The following is an 18,770-nucleotide window of genomic DNA, read 5'->3' on the forward strand; positions in this document are numbered from 1 at the left end:
GGCTCTATCTCTTCGGAAGAGAAGATATTGATTAGCAGAGGATTTTAAAAAGGACAAAGCATTCCTTATACGTCTTGACAGATCTAATGGTTTTTCTGAAATTCCCACGTAGCTCAAACTCCTCCCCATATGCTGATTAAACATTAAGCTCTTGCAAAAGGGATAGGCTGAATAATGTGCTCTTATAATAAATACTGGGGTGACTGCTACCTTTGCTACCTGCCCTCCTGTTCACAATGAAGGAATCCTTGCTCTGCTTGGTGACTACCCTCCTGGTCTGTTTCCCGACTTCTTCCTACAGTCAACTGTAAGTACATAATAATTTCAGCAAACCACCCCCCCCCCCCAAACATAACCAGATCATTGTTCAGGATGACATGTTATTCTGTTGTTTTCTCTCTAAAGTTATACAGTATGAAGAACCATCATGTTTATTTATTTATTTATTTACTTTGCTTATATACCGCTGTATCTCAAGCCCGAAGGCGACTCACAGCGGTTCACAAACAGTAAAAATAGTAGAAACAGCAGTGGTTCCATACAACATATAACAATTGACTTAACACATTATCCATAAATTACCAATAAGCAATTACAATGCACAATTATTACAAAAAACAACCATACCCAATCTTCTCATCATCCAAGCGTAGTCCAGGTTCGTCGTCCATTGTTCCATTCCTATGTTCCATTACCAGATTGAACTAAATTACTCAAACGCCTGCACAAACATCCAGGTCTTCACCTTTTTGCGTAATACCATTAGAGATGGTGCTAGTCTAATGTCCGTAGGAAGGGCGTTCCACAGCCGAGGAGCCACCACCGAGAAGGCCCTATCTCTCGTCCCCGCCAACCGAGCTTGAGAAGTAGGCGAGATTGAGAGCAGGGTCTCCCCGGAAGATCTCAAAGTCCTGGTGGGTTCATAGGCAGAGATGCGGTCAGATAGGTAGCTTGTTTAAGACTCTCTTTCTAGGGCTGGTTTGGCACTATCTGCCAAATGTGCTGGTTTCCCACCAAATCCCAAGATGTGAATTCAAGCAATTGATGGCGTCCATTATGGGGACCCCAGGAAATGGATAGGGTTTCTTGTTGTTGTTTATTCATTCAGTCGCTTCCGATTCTTCGGGACCTCATGGACCAGCCCATGCCAAAGCTACCTGTTGGCCGTGGCCACCCACAGCTCCTTCAGTCAAGCCAGTTACTTCAAGGATACCATCCCTCCATCTTGTCCTTGGTTGGCCCCTCTTTCTTTTTCCTTCCATTTCCCCCAGCATTATTGTCTTCTCTAAGCTTTCCTGTCTTCTCATTGTGTGGCCAAATCTTTGCCTCTAATATCCTTCCCTCCAATAAGCAGAGTTTCTTAGGTAGAGAATATACCACTTGGAGGCCTTGCGGGTTGCAGTTCACTATTAGAAGAGCTGTGCAATTTCCCACTCTGCTGTAGAAAAGAGAGATGGAAGTGATCAATGGTGGGATGACAGAAGGAAAACAGCAGAACAACTAGGAGCTTAAAGAAGGGCAATATGGAGGAGACAGGGAATTTGGTTTGCATATCTTTATGTAAATTTTAAGCTATATTTAAATTGTTTTGTGAGTTTTCCAAAGGTGCAGCATTCCAAAAATGCAGTACTCTGTCATTGATCTACTGCAAACAAACCCAGTGTGTGATCTTTTCCTCCTTTGTAGCTACACCATGGCTGTTCCTAGTGTCCTGTGGGTGGAAAGCAAAGAGCAGATTGTGGTGGAGGCTCATGGGCTCAATACTGCCACAGAGGTGACCGTCTCTGTCCATAATTTCCCACAGAAGAGGGATAGCTTGTACCAGATCAAAGCTACCATGAATCCAGCTAATGGCATGATGGTGACTCCTCTCATAAAGGTGGGTATGTAGGGATGGTTACAGAAGGTACATTTTGTGCATACACAAAGTCAGGCTGTACTCCAATACACTTATCTGAAGGAGAGTCTACTTTTGCATGAAAACCCAGAGTCACTCTGAAATGTTCATGGCTGTCTTCATGACGTTCTACATCTGGTGAGTATCACAAGTTATCCTAAATTAAACTGCCTTTTCCCCACTTCAGTCAGTTGGAGGATATTCCAGAGTTTTATTGAAACTCCAGAGTATCCCTCAGATTAGGGGCACTGTGGACAGCTGGATCAGTTCCAATTAGGAGTGCTCTGCTGTTGACATGGGATACCATAATCCAGTGGTTCTCAACTTGTGGGTCCCCAGATGTTTTGGCCTTCAACTCCCAGAACTCCTAACAGCTGGTAAACTGGCTGAGATTTCTGGGAATTGTAGGCCAGAACACCTGGGGACCCACAGGTTGAGAACCACTGCCATAATCTCTTTTGTTTCTTCATGCTAATCAGTGCAAAAAAATGGAGGGATCATGGTCATGTTGTCACTCCAAGTCAGCTCTGACATAAACAGAGGCACTTACATGACCAGGTAAAAAGAGGAGATACTGACCCCTCCATCATCATATTGAGAAATCAGGCCACTCAACAATATGAATTATATAAAATATATGAATTGTAAGATGTGGGTTCATTGGAAAATATAGCCAGCCACATGGTCATTTCTAATTGCCCTAAAAAGTAACCTTTCTATGAGATTCCTTGGAAATTTCCCAGAATATGAACTCACCTTGCGCTTGCCTCTACCTCACCCTGAGAAAATCACTGTAATTCCCTAACAATCCCACCACACACCTAACAATGGAGTCAAACTAGAGATCAGGAAGTTGTCCAACATTCTCCTTTGTCCTCTTCCTGAGAACTCATTCAGGCTGGCTAACATAAATGGTTTCACCATTTTCCTCCCAAGGCTGGGGAAACTGCCATTATTAGTAACTATCAATTGTCTCAAATATATCCATATTTTTCCTTCCCATGCCCCATGAGAGGCAGAACCAGCAAAACTTCAAACAGAATAATGACAAGTTTGTACAAAGTATACTTGACAGAGATTCACAATGCAAATCTCTAAATCAAAAAATTCCCTTATGTGGGATAAACAACTGATTCCTACAGCAAAAAGCACAAATTTGTAAGAAACTTTTTGAAAAACAAAAGTTTATCAATGACAAATCATTGATAAACTACACACACAAATGGGATATGTACACTCAGTACATTGAGTGCTTACTCAGCAGGCAGGCATGTAGCCGGGGGGGGGGGGGGCTTTGGGGGCTTCAGCTCCCCCTGAAATTCTCATGGTGGTCTGCGAGAAGGCCTTACTGGTACATTATTTAAACTGTTATGTTTATTCATATCATGATCTGATCACCATGCTCAATATATCTCATATGCATGGGGGTATTGGGGTAACAATACAAAAGGTTTGCTAGGGTAGACCCTCTTTCACTCAGACTCAGCCCCCACCCCCCACCCCCACCCCGAATCAAAATCCTGGCTACGGGCCTGTCAGCAGGCATCCTCTCTAGCCATTGAGAATAAAGATCTCCATTTTGCCTTCTACCTGTTAATGTCATGATCTGGCCTTCTGTAATAGCTGGGGTGCACCGAGTTTCCAAACCCCGTGATTAAGGAGAGCTGAAATCACATAATAATAAAACAATAAAATAAAACTTTATTTATACACCGCTACCATCTCCCCAAGGGACTTGGTGCGGCTTATATGAGGCCGAACCCAAAGTACATCAACAATAAAAGCAATAAGAAAACAATCAATACAAAAGATTAAAATAAATCTCATAAACAAAAGTAAACAATAAACAGTAACAATAACAACAAGCATTTAAAACCTATGCCTTTTTTTTTTTGTCGTGTCAGAAGCAACCGCTCCTGTTGTGAGAGAATTGGCCGTCTGCAAGGACGTTGCCCAGGGGACGCCTGGATGATTTTTGATGTTTTATCATCCTTGTGGGAGGCTTCTCTAATGTCCCCGCATGAGGAGCTGGAGTTGATAGAGGGAGTTCATCCGCCTCTCCCCGGATTCGAACCTGCGACCTGTCGGTCTTCAGTCCTGCCGGCACAGTGCTTTAACCCACTGCGCCACCGGGGGCTCCTAAATCTATGGCTGGGCCAGATGTAATAATTTAAAATTTTAAAAAATAATGCTGGGCATGGACAAGTTAGGATATAACTGGGATAGAGTTTTCAGGTAGAGATGGGGCGCACAGACAATCCTAAATCAGTGATAAAGTGCATTTAGGGACATATTGCTGAGGGTAACAAGCACTTCTGCTGATATTAGAATGAGGCACCCATGATGGCTCACATGCAGTTCTGTGTAAATGATAATCTTGACATATGACACGAATGGTGAGGTGACAGTCCAACAAGGCTGATGCAATCTTGGCACTACTGGACCATCCGGACATCAACCGGCTACTGTAGCGCATTTGACAGGGTGTGTGTAGCCACCTCCATAACTAGTCAGATTTACCTGCCAGTGTCAACTCCCCATGGAAGTTCCTCCTTTCATTAAACTATACAGTAGGACATGCCTAGCATTGGTTTTTTTGTTTGTTTGTTTTTTGTTAATTCTTGGGCTACAACTAAATGGGAAAGAAAAGAGGGAAACACTTATGCAGCAAACTTCAGTTGTAGGAAAGGTAAATACAATTATAGTATGACTTCCTTAACCATATATTATATTCACAGTTTCACTTCCCAGCTTCTATAAAATATTTTTCCCTGGAGGTGTGATATTCACTTAGCTCCAAGATGGGCCTTCAGATTCACAGGCAAAGTAGTAACAAGTATTTTACCAAGACAGGAGAGAAGAAATCACTCCAATGAGAAGAGGTCACAGAAGAAGAGTGCTTTAGCAATTCCAGAACTAATACAAAATTATCCTGGCTTTATCTCTGTTTACCTTTAAGTTTAAGGTCTTTTCTGAATAAGAAATCCCTCCTAGGAAAGGAGGAAGTGAAAGAAGAGCTTTGAACTAGCACGACCAGTCTAGCTGTATCTTTGTTTACTTTTAGTATTAAGGCTATTTACTTAATAACTTATTTATTTATCGTGTCAGTATCAACCAGACAATTGTATTACATTTTTAACTTGACCTGAATACAGCGAAACTATGCAACAGTTTAATGTGGACTTTAATGGAAGTTAGTATATGATGTAGGTAAAATATAATAAATGCAAGCTATGGCAGATTGGACTGGATTTGGATTGATACAGGAGGAACCAAGATAGGATCGAGATTACGATAAGTTGGCGAGCCAAATTCAAGATGCAGGTCATGACCTATAAAGCCCTAAACGGTTCAGGCCCCGCCTATCTCCGCGATCGCATCTCCTTCTATGAACCGGCACGAGCTCTAAGATCTTCCGGGGAGGCCCTTCTCTACCGTCTCAAGCACGGTTGGCAGGGACGAGAGAGAGGGCCTTCTCGGTGGTGGTCCCCCGCCTCTGGAATGCCCTTCCAAGGGAAATAAGACAGGCCCCATCCCTCCCCTCCTTTCGTAAGAGCTTGAAGACCTGGTAGTTTCAACAAGCCTTTGAAAATGACCAGTTTTAACTCAGCCCTACACATTGTCGAATATGGCCTTATTCTTCCTACCAATTACCCAGATTCTTTCCTCTAATCGGCCCCGGAATGAACAGCCACAGACCCGTACCTAATATTATTGTTGCCTGCCATAGCATTGCACTTAATTCCCGGGCCCCCTAGAATTTTTGGGCTTGCACAAATCTTGGCCCGGCCTTTTAAATATTCAAATTGACTTGAACAGGCAGGATTACCTTTAATATATGTGTGTTATGGTTTTTATGCTTATATTTTGTTTTGTTAATCTTATGGTTATGTTTTTTTTTTACTTTGTATGTTTTGTGATGTTACCTGGGAACCGCTCTGAGTCCCCCCGGGGAGATGGAGCGGTATATAAATCAAGTATTATTATTTATTTATTTATTTATTTATTTATTATCAAACTGAGCATTGCATGATTTTTTTTAAAAAAAAATGGGAACATCTTGCCTTGCCTAACTGTAGAATGGAATTTATTGTTGTGGATGGTACATAACATCTATAGCAATGTTTATCTGCTAAACAAAGGATAGGAGGAATTCATTTTCTAATTCCTGATTTTTTTCCAAACAGGTTCCTGCAAAAGACCTAAAGAAGGATTCCAAGAAAAACCAGTATGTTATTGTCCAGGCTTCTTGTCCTCATTTCACACTTGAGAAGGTGGTTCTGGCCTCCTTCCAAAGTGGCTACATCTTCACCCAGACCGACAAAACCATCTACAAGCCTGGGTCATCAGGTAGAAGCCTTCCCAAGTCAATTTTAATCTCTGAATTTTAGTAATATTGGTGTTTTAATCTTTGTTCTATGTTTTAAATATTGTTATTATTTTGAGTATAACTATTAAAACCTCCTGTTGGTTTCACTTGGGATGCCAAAGGGGGTATGGAAAGGATCACTGGGATTTGTCATTGATTTTATTGCTAGATCTTTTCTCTCATGAGATACCTGCCTTAGAGCTGGATCTAGAGACTGAGGTCTTTTTTCTCATCCTCTTCAGAGATGAATAAAAAAGGTTGCCTCTTTTCTAAGGAAAATCAGCACTACATTGGATGGCCACATAAAAAAGAGATAGGGCTCCTGTCCCTTTAAACATTATATGGAAGAAGTATTTCAAAATGTAAAACTTCCCTAACAAACTGAACCTGCTGAAAATCTGTCTACTACACCAGTGGTTCTCACAGTGTTGTCTTCTGGATCTTTGGTACTTCTTTAGTACTCCAACTCCCATAATTCCTGCACACTGCACAACTCATTCTATCTTGTTCTGTTGTATATCTTCTCTCTAATGCCTTGATTTCCACCTCTAATTTCTTTTCTTCTGCCTCCTGTTGCTTTTAAAATTTTAATATTCTTTAATGAAGAGTCCCCTAGCCACTGCCTTCATTGTATCCCATACTATTGCGACAGAACATTGGTTATTATCATTTATCTCTCAAATTTCCTCTAATTCTTTTTCTATTTTTCGTGATATTTTTTATCTTCTAATACTTTATTATTGATTCCCCATCTTTTAGGTAATCTGTAATTTTTTAAAAAAATGTATTATAATACTAATTGGTGCATGGTCTGAGGTTTTTATAATCTTTTTTCAGCATCTTGAGTTTTCAAAATTAAAGCTTTTGAAACAAAAATAATAATCTATTCTTGGGTTATTATTGTGCACTGAGAAGTGTAAGGTAAATCTTCTTTCATAACCCTTTATCATTCTCCAAACATCTATCAATCCCTCTTTAGTTATTACTTTATTAAGTTCTGTTATATTCCTTTCCCCCTTTTCTTGTGTAGGGTGGGATTTATACAGTTTTTAATCCATAATTCCATTGAAGTCTTCTCCTAATATTACATACCCTTTTTTAATTTCTTCTTCTTTTTAAAAATCAATACATAAAATTATTTGTTTTGTATTTGGTGCATAAACATGAACCAAGGTATAATCCTCCCCTCCCATAGACCCCTGAATTGTCACATATCTTCCCATTTCATCCTTTTTTGTTTGTATAATGCTAAATCCACTAATAATAATAATAATAATAAACCTTTATTTATACCTCGCTAACATCTCCCGAAGGACTCGGTGCGGCTTACAAGAGGCCGAGGCCCAACACATAAAAAAACAACAGCATAACAAATACAACAATAAATAAACTCATAAAACAGGCAATAAACATTAAAACAATAGCAATTAACATTAGACAATAACACCATGACACATTTAAAACTAAGGCCGGGCCAATGTAATGATTAAAATTTTTAAAAATGCTGAGCATGACAGGTGAGATGGATAGGTTTTTGGAGATAGGTGCGGTGTGCAGACAATCTTAAATCTCTAGTAAAGTGCATTTGGGACATGATGCTAGGAGTTTCCTATTCTGGGAAGGCATACTGGAACAATCACGTCTTCAAGCTCTTCCTAAAGACTGCCAATGTTGGGGCTTGTCTGATGTCCTTGGGGAGAGAGTTCCAGAGTCGGGGGCCACCACGGAGAAGACCCTGTCCCTCGTCCCCTCGTCACTATTATTCTTAATTATAATTGCTACTCTTTTTGCTTTCAAAGTGCCCATAGCTTTTTCATATATTATAGTTTCTTTTAATTTCAGTTCATTTAAACCTTCTTATGATTGGTGAGTTTCTTGCCAAAAAATATGTTCCTCTTGGTTTTAAGAATCTGGTTTGTAATCCTCCTCCTTTTCTGGCATGATCAAAGATGGTGACAGTTGAACGATATCAGCTAAACTCAATCCAGCATTTGTTTGCATTCTTCTGTTTCTTTGTTGGTCCCTGTTAAGAAGATCACCCTGGTGTGTTATCCTCCTCCCCTCCTTCCCTTTCTCCCCCTCCTTCCCCAATATCCCTCCCCCTTTTTTCTTCCCCTTCCCCTCTCCCACTGAGCCCTGGAGCTTATTGTCCAGGACATGGCTTAATCATAGCCTTTTAGTGGGGAAAGGGGCGGATTCACTCCCGACCAGCAGCCAAACCACAACCTCCCAAGGATTCTATACTAAACTAGCTGTGCCCTGCCACGCGTTGCTGTGGCCTATAGTAAAACTTATCAAAGTTGAGGTAGATATCTGGACTATTATGAAAGAGAGGTACCTACCTATTCCTTCCCCCTTTTCCTCCCCCTTTCTCTCCTTTCTTCCTTCTCTACCTCTTTCTTTCTTTCCTTCTTTCACTACTTGGTTTCATCCTTCTCTCTTTCCTTCATTCCCTCCCTGTTTGCTTCCTTCTTTCACTTTTTATTTCCTTTTATTTCACCACCATCATAACAATAACAATAATGCAATGCATTGCCTCTGGGACTTGACACCTCTCCTATTCCCCCTAAAAGGGTCTCAGAGGAACAATAGCATAATAATAATAATAATAGAAATAACAACCTTTACCTGCCACGTGTTGCTGTGGCCAATCTTCCCTCTTTCTCTCCTTCTTTCCCTCCCTCCCTCCCTCCCTCCTTCCTTCCTTCCTTCCTTCCCATCTTTCCTTCTCCTCTTCTTTCTCTATCTCTTTCCTTCCTTCCCCCTTTTTTGTTCTCTTCTGCTGTCTCTCTTTTCTTTCCTTCCATCTTTCCTTTTCTTTCCTTTTCTTCTTCCTCTAACTTTCCTTCCTTCCCCCTTTTTCTTTACCTCCCTTTCTCTTTCTTCCTTCTTTCCTTCCTTCCTGTCTTTCCTAAATTTTGACAGGGCGGGAAGGGGCGGGGTGGGGTTTGGAGGTGGCGTGAAGTAAAAGGAGGTAAGATTGGGGCAGGGGAGTGATGGAGCGTGGGGTTGTGTGTGTGTGTGCGGCAGCGAGGGGAGTCATGGAGCGTGGGGTTGCGTGTGTGTGCGTGCGGCGGCGGGGGAGTGGGGTTGCGTGTGTGTGCGGCGGTGGGGGGAGTGATGGAGCGTGGGGTTGCGTGTGTGTGTGTGGCGGCGGGGGGAGTGGGGTTGCGTGTGTGTGTGCGGTGGCGGGGGGAGTGATGGAGCGTGGGGTTGCATGTGTGTGTGTGCGGTAGGGGGGGTGTGTGTGGGAAGCGGCGCGGCGGGGCTTGGAGTGGGCATGGTTTCCGCAGAGGGAACATTGGCCGGAAGGCCATGTGCGCGCGCCAGGGAACTTGCAGCTGGGCGCCAATGCGCATGCTCAGTTGTTTTGCCGTTTTGTGAGTGTGTTGTTGTGTTGTTTTTCATTTTGAGTAGATATGTTTGTACCTTGTGGGTTGTGTTATGGGCATGGGAATTTTGGTTAAGTTTCGTTGGGGGGTTTTTGAGTTTTGTTTCCTCGTTGGATGCCCCTAACAAATTTATATATATAGATTTGTATTTTTCCCTCCACTATATTTATTTTTATTTCTAAAATATTACTTATTCAATATAAAAGGTGAAAAATCTGTATCTATACCCATATCTATATCCATAGCCATATATGCATACACACACACACACACACACACATATATATGTATGTATATTCATATACATACATACACATACACATACAAAGGGCTTCCTGGTGAGTGTTTGAGCAAGGTGTACCCCAGCTGAGGTGCAGCAGGCTCCTTCTACACTGTCATATAATCCAAGTTAGAGGATATAATCTGGATGTTATATTGCAGCGTAGAAGGGGCCCCAGAAGGACATAGAGCTGCAGACATGCCACACTTTTCCATTAGTGGATGATCTTGGGATTTTGGGAGGTGAAATCCAAAACGTAACATTTACACGGGAACAGGATGTGTTAAATTATTTTCTAGGATTCCAACGTGTGGCTGGTCACAAATAAATAATGCCCCTTCACTCTTCTTTTTTCCCCTCAGTGCGCTATCGTGTCTTCTCTATGGGTCATGGCATGGAACGTTTGGACAAAAATGTGATTGTTCAACTTGAGGTGAGAATATTATGCACAAGTGTGCAATGTGGATGGAAGTAGTTAATGATTCTTCCTTAAAATTCATTTAAGAATATTACGATAATGGAAGAACAAATCAGACCATGTTGTATAAAGATTGGGGGGGGGGGGGGAATGTGGAATGAATGGGATAAAGATACTGTTCCTTTATCCAGATAAAAGCCACAAAGGGGCCTAGACAGAAAGGGATAGTCCATTTCAAGGGGGGAGTTGAAGGAGTTAAACCATTTTCTGTTTTCCTTTTATTTCCCCCACCCATGCCACTGTTCTTGAAACAGCCATCATTTATGACATGGGAAGTGGAGAAAGAAAATAACCAGCAAAAATGAATAAAAAATTTCCTCCTTCAGCTCCATATCCACCCCCACCCACCCCGTAAAATGGGCTAGCACTTGGATAAATCCTCTTCTTCCTCCCAACTGGTTTTCTGACATTCAGGCTGGATCCACACTGCCATATAATCCAGATTATCAAATCAGATAATCCACTTTAGCTGCTTTGAACAGGATGAGTCTACACTGTCATATAATCCAATTCAAAGAAGATAATCTGGATTTTATATGGCAGTGTAGATCGAGCCCCAGTCTTGGGAATTAGCCAAATTATAGTAGGCTCTGTAGAGTCTGCACTTTCTGCCAGCCTTATTTTTCTTTCTGTGTATTTTTCGTCTTTTTCATTTCATGTACCAAAACTTCACAGAAAGGTGGAAATGTTGGCCAATACCACTAGCAACCAGAGATTGAAACAGTTACACTAAACCTTAACAAAGAAAATCTATTTCTTAAATGTATATAGTGTTGTTCCCTCTAGGAGCTCAGAGTGGCATAAATTCTTTTCTCCTTAAAACAATTCAATCTGAGTGTTTAGCCCAGGTCCATCCAGTGAGCTTTATGGCTAAACTAGAATTTAAATTCACCTATTGCTGGTTTATATTCAATGCTCTGACCTGCTGCACCATTTTTGGTCTACACACCCTGATGGTTCACAGTCTATATCCAGCAGAAGGCTTTATGATACAAAATAGAGTTTTCTGATATTTAGATATTTAGATATTTGATGTTTTTGGTTTTTGGATTGCTTGGAGTTGCATATATATATAATGAAAAGGATAGAGGGGAAAGGGGAATAGCTACACATTCAGAACCCACTGAGTTTTTCCTCAAGAAGTTCTCACTCCACCACTTTCAGAAGTTTGATGTGGGAAAGAGAAGGAGTAGAGGAAAACTAAGTCCTGTGGCTTGACTCAGACAAAAACCCTGTAAAATGTAGACGTCAGGGGAGGAAAAGACCAAACGCATCCAGCTGCCATGGGCTTTAGTAATGTTGGAAAGCTGTCCATTCCACATGCCCAATTTCCAGAGCTCCTGCTGTTCAATGCGCCACTATTATCCAAGCAGAAGGAGAGGGGAGCTACCAAATTTCTGACCATGATAGAATGATAATTTCTTGAGGAAAAAATCAGTGGGCACTGGATGTGCAGCTAGCCCACTTTCCTCAAGGGCATAAGTGTTGGTGAAAGCAAAAAAAAACCCTTCAGGTTTTTTTTTTTAAATTCAGGTTTTGGATTTCCAGAACAAGGAAGCTTAACCTGTATATCAAATACATCCAGGGATTTTGTGTCTTTTGAACACCCTCATAAACATATTTCTCCTTTTAGACACCAGAAGGCGTTATTGTCAGCCAGAATATACTCAATCCTGCATCAGCGCTCACCCACTCATTTCATCTACCCGAAACTGTCAGGTAATTATGCAAATTGCTCTACAAGAAGAATGTACAGAAGCTGAGCTGAAACAGCAATTAGTGAAGCAAGCTTATTAATATATATTGTATCCTTTACCATATATATATCTGGAATAAAGTTTATTTAAATTGAAATATGAATAATATCAGCAATCTCACATACTTTATTGCTGAAATTATTAAATGCATTCTATTCCATTTTTTCTCTCTCTTCAAAATTGGGGTAGTACATAAGAGAAAGTACTTCATTTTTTAAAAAATTTAAAAAAACATGAGGTAAGGTAGGTGAACAGTGAAAATGAAGAAATTTCCACTATGGGCAAGTGGGAATTTGAATGCAGGGTTAGGAGACCAGATTTCAGTTTCTTCATATCCAAGTCATAAAACTTTGAGATGAAATATTCTCTTACAAGACTATTTCCTCCTTGCATATGAGGGTTAAAGGTAATAAAGTATATGCATGTTCATTTTGACCTTCTAAGTCAGTGGTTCTCAACCTGGGGGTTCCGACCCCCGGGGGGGTCACCTGGCCATTTTGGAGGGGTCACAAGGCCGCCTCCATTGGCCCTGCCCCAAGGGCGTGGGCCACATGAGAGCTCCTTCATGCAAGGCCTGACCTCGCACAAAGGCCCATTGCCCGCCTCCCGTTTTCGGCGAGGCCGCGATGCGGGTGAGGGGATCTCGGTGCGAGGCCTGATTTTGCGCAAAGGCCCCTTGCCCACCTTGCACTTTCGCCATTTGGCGAGGCTGCGAGGCGGGTGAGGGGATCTCGGCACGAGGCCTGACTTCGCACAAAGGCCCCTTGCCAACCTTGCACTTTCGCCATTTTGCAAGGCCGCAAGGCGGGTGACGGGATCTCGGTGCAAGGCCTGACCTCATGCAAAGGCCCCTCACCCGCCTCACGCTTTTGCCATCGTCGGGACCCCTGAGCGGGACGCAAGGGGGGTGTCAGACAGGTCACCAAAGAACTTCTGCTGACCATGGGGCTTCTGTTTGGTAAGTTTGGCTCAATTCTATCATGGGTGGGATTCAGAATGCTCTTTAATTGCAGGTGAACTGTAAATCCCAGCAACTATAGCTCCCAAATGTCAAAGTCTATTTTCACCAAACTCCACCGCTGTTCACGTTTGGCCATATTGAGCATTCATGCCATGTTTGGTCCAGATTGATCATTGTTTGAGTCCACAGTGCTCTCTGGATGTAGGTGAACTACAACTCCAAAACTCAATGCCCATCAAATCCTTCCAGTATTTTCTATTAGTAATGGGAGTTCTGTTTGCCAAGTTTAGTTCAATTTCATCATTAGTGGTGTTCAGAATGCTCTTTGATTGTAGGTGAACTATAAATTCCATCAACTACAACTCCCAAATGCCAAAATCTCTCCTCCCTGCTCCCAACCCTACCAGTATTCATATTTGGGCCTATCGGGCATTTGTGCTGAATTTGGTTCAATGAATGAAAATATAACCGGCATATCAGATATTGACGTTACGATTCATAACAAGAGCAAAATTCCAGTTATGAAGTAACAATGAAAATAATTTTATGGTTGGGGTTCACCACAACATGAGGAACTGTATTAAGGGGTCACCGCATTAGGAAGGTTGAGAACCACTGTTCTAAGTGCTAGGAAGGACATGTACTCATGGTTGGCATTTCACACTTGTTGTCATGGATTGATAAAACAGAAGCAGTAACAAATCCTTCCATTTCCCTTCTCTAGTTTGGGAACCTGGAATGTTGTGACTAAATATCGAGATTCCCCGCAGGAGACCTTCAGAACACCATTTGATGTCAAAGAATACGGTAGGAAGAACAGCCTTTTCTATTAAGCCTTCTTGTCTGATCCATGGTTTTGTCTTCTCCTCAGTCCTCTGATTTATTCTGTCCTATTTCAGAATGACTAATTTAAAATGTTTCAGAGCAACAATTCTCTCAAGGTGGTTTATATAATAAAGTCCCATGCAATCCAGGAGGAAAACTGGCATTCAGGCGAGGTAAACCCGATCCCTACTGCTGAAAGGAAAACCCATCAATGGGTTGTTGTAAGTTTTTCAGGCTGTATGGCCATGTTCCAGAAGTATTCCTTCCTGACGTTTTGTCTGCATTTATGGCACGCATCCTCGGAGGTTGTGAAATCTGTTGGAAACTAGGAAAATGAGGTTTATTTATCTGTGGACTGCCCAGGTTGGGAGAAAAAACTCTTGTCTGTTGGAAGTAGGTGCAAATGTTTCAGTTAGCCACCTTGATTAGCATTTAATGGCCTAGCAGTTTTCAAGGTCTGGCTTCTTACTGCCTGAGGGAATCCTTTGTTGAGGTGATTAGCTGTCCCCGATTGTTTCTTGTCTGGGGTTCCCATGTTTTGAATGTTTTTCTTTGTTTACTGTTATGGTTTTAGAGATTTTTAAATATTAGTAGCCAGATTTTGTTCATTTTCATGGTTTCTCCTTCTCTGTTAAAATTATCCACATGCTTGTGGATTTCTCTGTGTAGCCTGACATAGTAGTTGTTAAAGTGGTCCAGCATTTCTGTGTCCTCAAATAATATGCTGTGTCCAGGTTGGTTCATCAGGAGTTCTGCTATGGCTGACTTCTCTGGTTGAAGTAGTCTGCAGTGCCTTTCATGTTCCTTGATTCGTGTTTGGGCAATGCTGTGTTTGGTGGTCCCTATGTAACTTGTCCACAGTTTCCAATAGACCTCACAACTTCTGAGGATGCCTGCCATAGATGCAGGAGAAACATCAGGAGACAATGCTTCTGGAACGTGGCCATTCAGCCCAAAAAAACTTACAACAACCCAGTGATTCCAACCATAAAAGCCTTCAACAATAAACCCATTAACATCTGCAAATTGAGCCACTTCTTCATCACCTGGTTTTGCTTCTGTGCCAGCAACTGGATGCTAAAGTAATGTCAGAGGTTGTAATTCTCCTCTTCCTGGCATACCCCTCACTAATCCTGGGGCAGTAAGTTTTGTTTTTCACTTGTATTTGATTTTTTTATCACCCTTATCTGCAATTGTAAAATTGCTGTAAAAGAATTGAAATGCAGCTAGGTGGGATTATGAGGTTATGCAGAAATAGGAGTGCAAGACCACATCTATGCATGAATGCAGAGAAGTATGATAATGAAGGTAATCATGCTGGTATGTTCAAGACCCATTGCTATTCCTAGTTTATTTCAAATATTTCAGAGCAAAAGCTCTCTAAGGATGGCTTATACTGTATATTATATTTCACAGAATCTAAGACACCATCAAATGTCGCTTCAAAACTGAAGTTTTGAAGCTTCAGTTTTAGAAGAAGAAAAAATAATGGTTATGTTCAATATCTTTTTGCTTGCTTGTTTCAAAGAATCATAGAACCAAAGAGTTGGAAGAGACCTCATGGGCCATTCAGTCCAACCCCCTGCCAAGAAGCAGGAAAATTGCATTCAAATCACCCCTGACAGATGGCTATCCAGTCTCTGTTTAAAAGCTTCCAAAGAAGGAGCCTCTGCCACACTCTGGGGCAGAGAGTTCCACTGCTGAACGGCTCTCACGGTCAGGAAGTTCTTCCTCATGTTCAGATGGAATTTCCTTTCTTGTAGTTTGAAGCCATTGTTCCTTGTCCTAATCTCCATGGAAGCAGTAAACAAGCTCGCTCCCTCCTCCCTATGACATATTCCCCTCACATATTTATGCATGGCTATCATATCTCCTCTCATCCTTCTCTTCTTCAGGCTAAACATGCCCAGCTCCTTAAGCCGTTCCTCATAGGGCTTGTTCTCCAGACCCTTGGTCATTTTAGTCGCCCTCCTCTGGACACATTCCAGCTTGTCAATATCTCTCTTGAATTGTGGTGCCCAGAATTGGACACAATATTCCAGGTGTGGTTTAACCAAAACAGAATAGAGGGGTAGCATTACTTCCCTAGATCTAGACACTATGCTCCTCTTGATGCAGGCCAAAATCCCATTGGCTTTTTTTGCCACCACATCACATTGTTGGCTCATGTTTAACTTGTTGTCCACGAGGACTCCAAGATCTTTTTCACACTTACTGCTCTCAAGTCAGGCATTGTCCTCCATTCTGTATCTTTGCATTTCGTTTTTTCTGCCTAAGTGGGGTATCAATATGGCTTTGTTGTGGAATCTTTCCTGGAGGGTGAGGAGGGAATGTGAAGAAACCTGAAGGTTATCATGTCTACATGAGCAACAGAAGCAGGAAGTGGCACTTAGCTCAGTCAGATGATAAACGGCATCTGGCTGAGGCTAAGGACAAAATGGTTGCAAAGCTGTTGAGCCTGGAGCCCTTCCTCCTCCTCCTCATCTTCCTCTGTCAATGGTAAGATAGTTTTTTAAAAAACAAAAATCCAAACTCACAGCCATTTGGGGCTGGAGCTCTTCCTCCTCCTCTCCTTGTTGCACTCTGGCAATGGAACACCTTTTCACTCAGCACCACACATGAGACCAATAGTTCTATCTAAGGATGTTTATTGAAGAAAGCAGGCAAAAAGGAGAAAAGGTAATTCCAAAAAGGTCATGAGAATAGCAAATACAAAAGTAGCAATAGTTCAAAAAGGTCAAAGTACTTAAAGTCAAGGGCTGCAACAGGAACTTTTCCAAGGTAAACCCTTCAAGGAAACATAGACATGAACTTGAACAGGAAGCTTGAGGATACTGGAAACATGAACTTGAGAGCAGAGACAGCTATCCTTTGGCAATGTTGTCCCCTCTGAGGAGCGTAAAGCCAACACCACTTAATTTAAACCTGACCAAGTAGCCATGGATCATGTCGAATGCACCTGGGCTTCAAAGTCTTATCACGGATTCTCCCAGACCATCTAATTAGTCCATTTTTCACTCCCTTCATTCTCAAATGTAATCTGGCTAATCGGGAAAACTCCCCATTGGCTGCAAGAGAACTTGTTTCACTATTCCTGGTTACTTTGGAATGATCACAGGAATGCAAAATATCATCTCTCCTAGCATTGTCAAATAGAGGGAGAAAAAGTGGAGGCAGTGACAGACTTTGTATTTCTAGGTGCAAAGATTACTGCAGACGCAGACTGCAGCCAGGAAATCAGGAGACCCTTACTTCTTGGGAGGAGAGTAATGTCCAATCTCAATAAAATAGTGAAGAGTAGAGAGACATCACACTGGCAACAAAGATCTGCATAGTTAAAGCAATGGTGTTCCCCGTCGTCACCTATGGATGTGAGAGCTGGACCATAGGGAAGGCTGAGCGAAGGAAGATAGATGCTTTTGAACTGTGGTGTTGGAGGAAAGTTCTGAGAGTGCCTTGAACCACCAGAAGATCCAACCAGTCCACACTTCAGGAAATAAAGCCCAACTGCTCATTGGAGGAAAGGATAGTAGAGACAAAGATGAAGTACTTTGGCTACATCATGAGAAGACAGGAAAGAGTAGAAAAGACAATTATGCTTGGGAAAATGGAAGGAAAAAGGAAGAGGGGCAGACCAAGGGCAAGATGGATGGATGGCATCCTTGAAGTGACTGGCTTGACCTTGAAGGAGCTGGGGATGATGACGGCTGACATAGAACTCTGGCATGGGCTGGTTCATGAGGTCACGAAGAGTCGGAAGCGACTGAACAAATGAACAACAACAAAAGCATTGACAGACTCATCACTTTGTAACCCAGCAGGCCCCTTGTCCTCTGACATGTCAGAAAAGTCAGCAAAATCTTCAGCTGCTTGCTGAGCTACTACACTCTTCTCAGATGCAACACAGTCTTTAAAAAAACCAAAAGCAAAAAATGATGAATGTAGATCATCATTGAATCTAAGGCACATCTCATTTTTGAGGTCCCTTAAATGGGAAAATGTGCACTTTGGATTCAATGAAATATGGTACTAAAGTCCATGCAATCTAGTAGGCAAACTAGCATTCAAACAAGATGCCAGTTTTATCCCTTTGCTTGTCTACCTCCTCCCCATAATAAACCTGCCCCCTGCTATAGACAGAAAATAGCAGCACATTGTACCACTTTCCCATAATTTACCAGATGAGATGGAGGTGTTCTGTGTCTGTATGGCATCCTGGCAATGAAGTGATGCCAGGGCCATGAGTCCCCTCTTCTCCCTTTGTTTCCCCATCCTCCTCACAATTTCTGAAAGTCACTTGCATTTAAATATTTTTATTAACCATGTCTGCAGTTGCAAAATGGCATGTAATCATAGAGCAGCAGAAGTGCAAGTGGGCAGGGTTATGAGGTTATGTGGATGTATGAGGGAAGACCACATCTATGTGGGAATGCAAAGAAATACAATAATTAGGGTACTCATACTGGGTTGTAGCTGCTATCCATGATTGCATAATTGCTGTGGAATAGCAGCTTTGTGCAATAAAGTCCAGAATCTCATGTGGTGATTGCTCCTTTCCTTTCATGAAATTTTCTCTCCTCTTATTCTCTCTTTTTTCCCTCCAGTATTCCCAAGTTTTAAAGTTGACATCGAACCAAGTGAGAAGTTTTATCAGGTTAATGTCAACAGAAATTTCCACGTGGATATCACTGCAAGGTGAGTGTATGTGCAGTTGTGGGAAAGTATGGGAAAACGACATTGTTATGCAGTAGCCCTCCCTCCCTCATATAATTTTATCAGCAGGTAAGAAGGTAGGTTAGGGAGAAAACCAT

The 18,770-nt window shown here is 41.9% G+C and overlaps 1 protein-coding gene across 1 annotated transcript in view; it reads left to right on the top strand.

The window, feature by feature from the left end:
- Window positions 1-236: 236 nt before the first annotated feature.
- LOC132765496 (venom factor-like) overlaps window positions 237-18,770 on the top strand; it is an 83,124-nt gene continuing 64,590 nt past the window's right edge. Inside the window, exons 1-7 of the mRNA XM_067464015.1 lie at window positions 237-307; window positions 1,687-1,879; window positions 6,085-6,247; window positions 10,301-10,371; window positions 12,050-12,135; window positions 13,859-13,941; window positions 18,564-18,654. Coding sequence (XP_067320116.1) covers window positions 237-307; window positions 1,687-1,879; window positions 6,085-6,247; window positions 10,301-10,371; window positions 12,050-12,135; window positions 13,859-13,941; window positions 18,564-18,654 — 758 coding nt within the window. The remainder of the gene's footprint in view (window positions 308-1,686; window positions 1,880-6,084; window positions 6,248-10,300; window positions 10,372-12,049; window positions 12,136-13,858; window positions 13,942-18,563; window positions 18,655-18,770) is intronic.

Source organism: Anolis sagrei, chromosome 2 (assembly GCF_037176765.1).
Source record: "Anolis sagrei isolate rAnoSag1 chromosome 2, rAnoSag1.mat, whole genome shotgun sequence".
NCBI classification, from domain to species: domain Eukaryota; kingdom Metazoa; phylum Chordata; class Lepidosauria; order Squamata; family Dactyloidae; genus Anolis; species Anolis sagrei.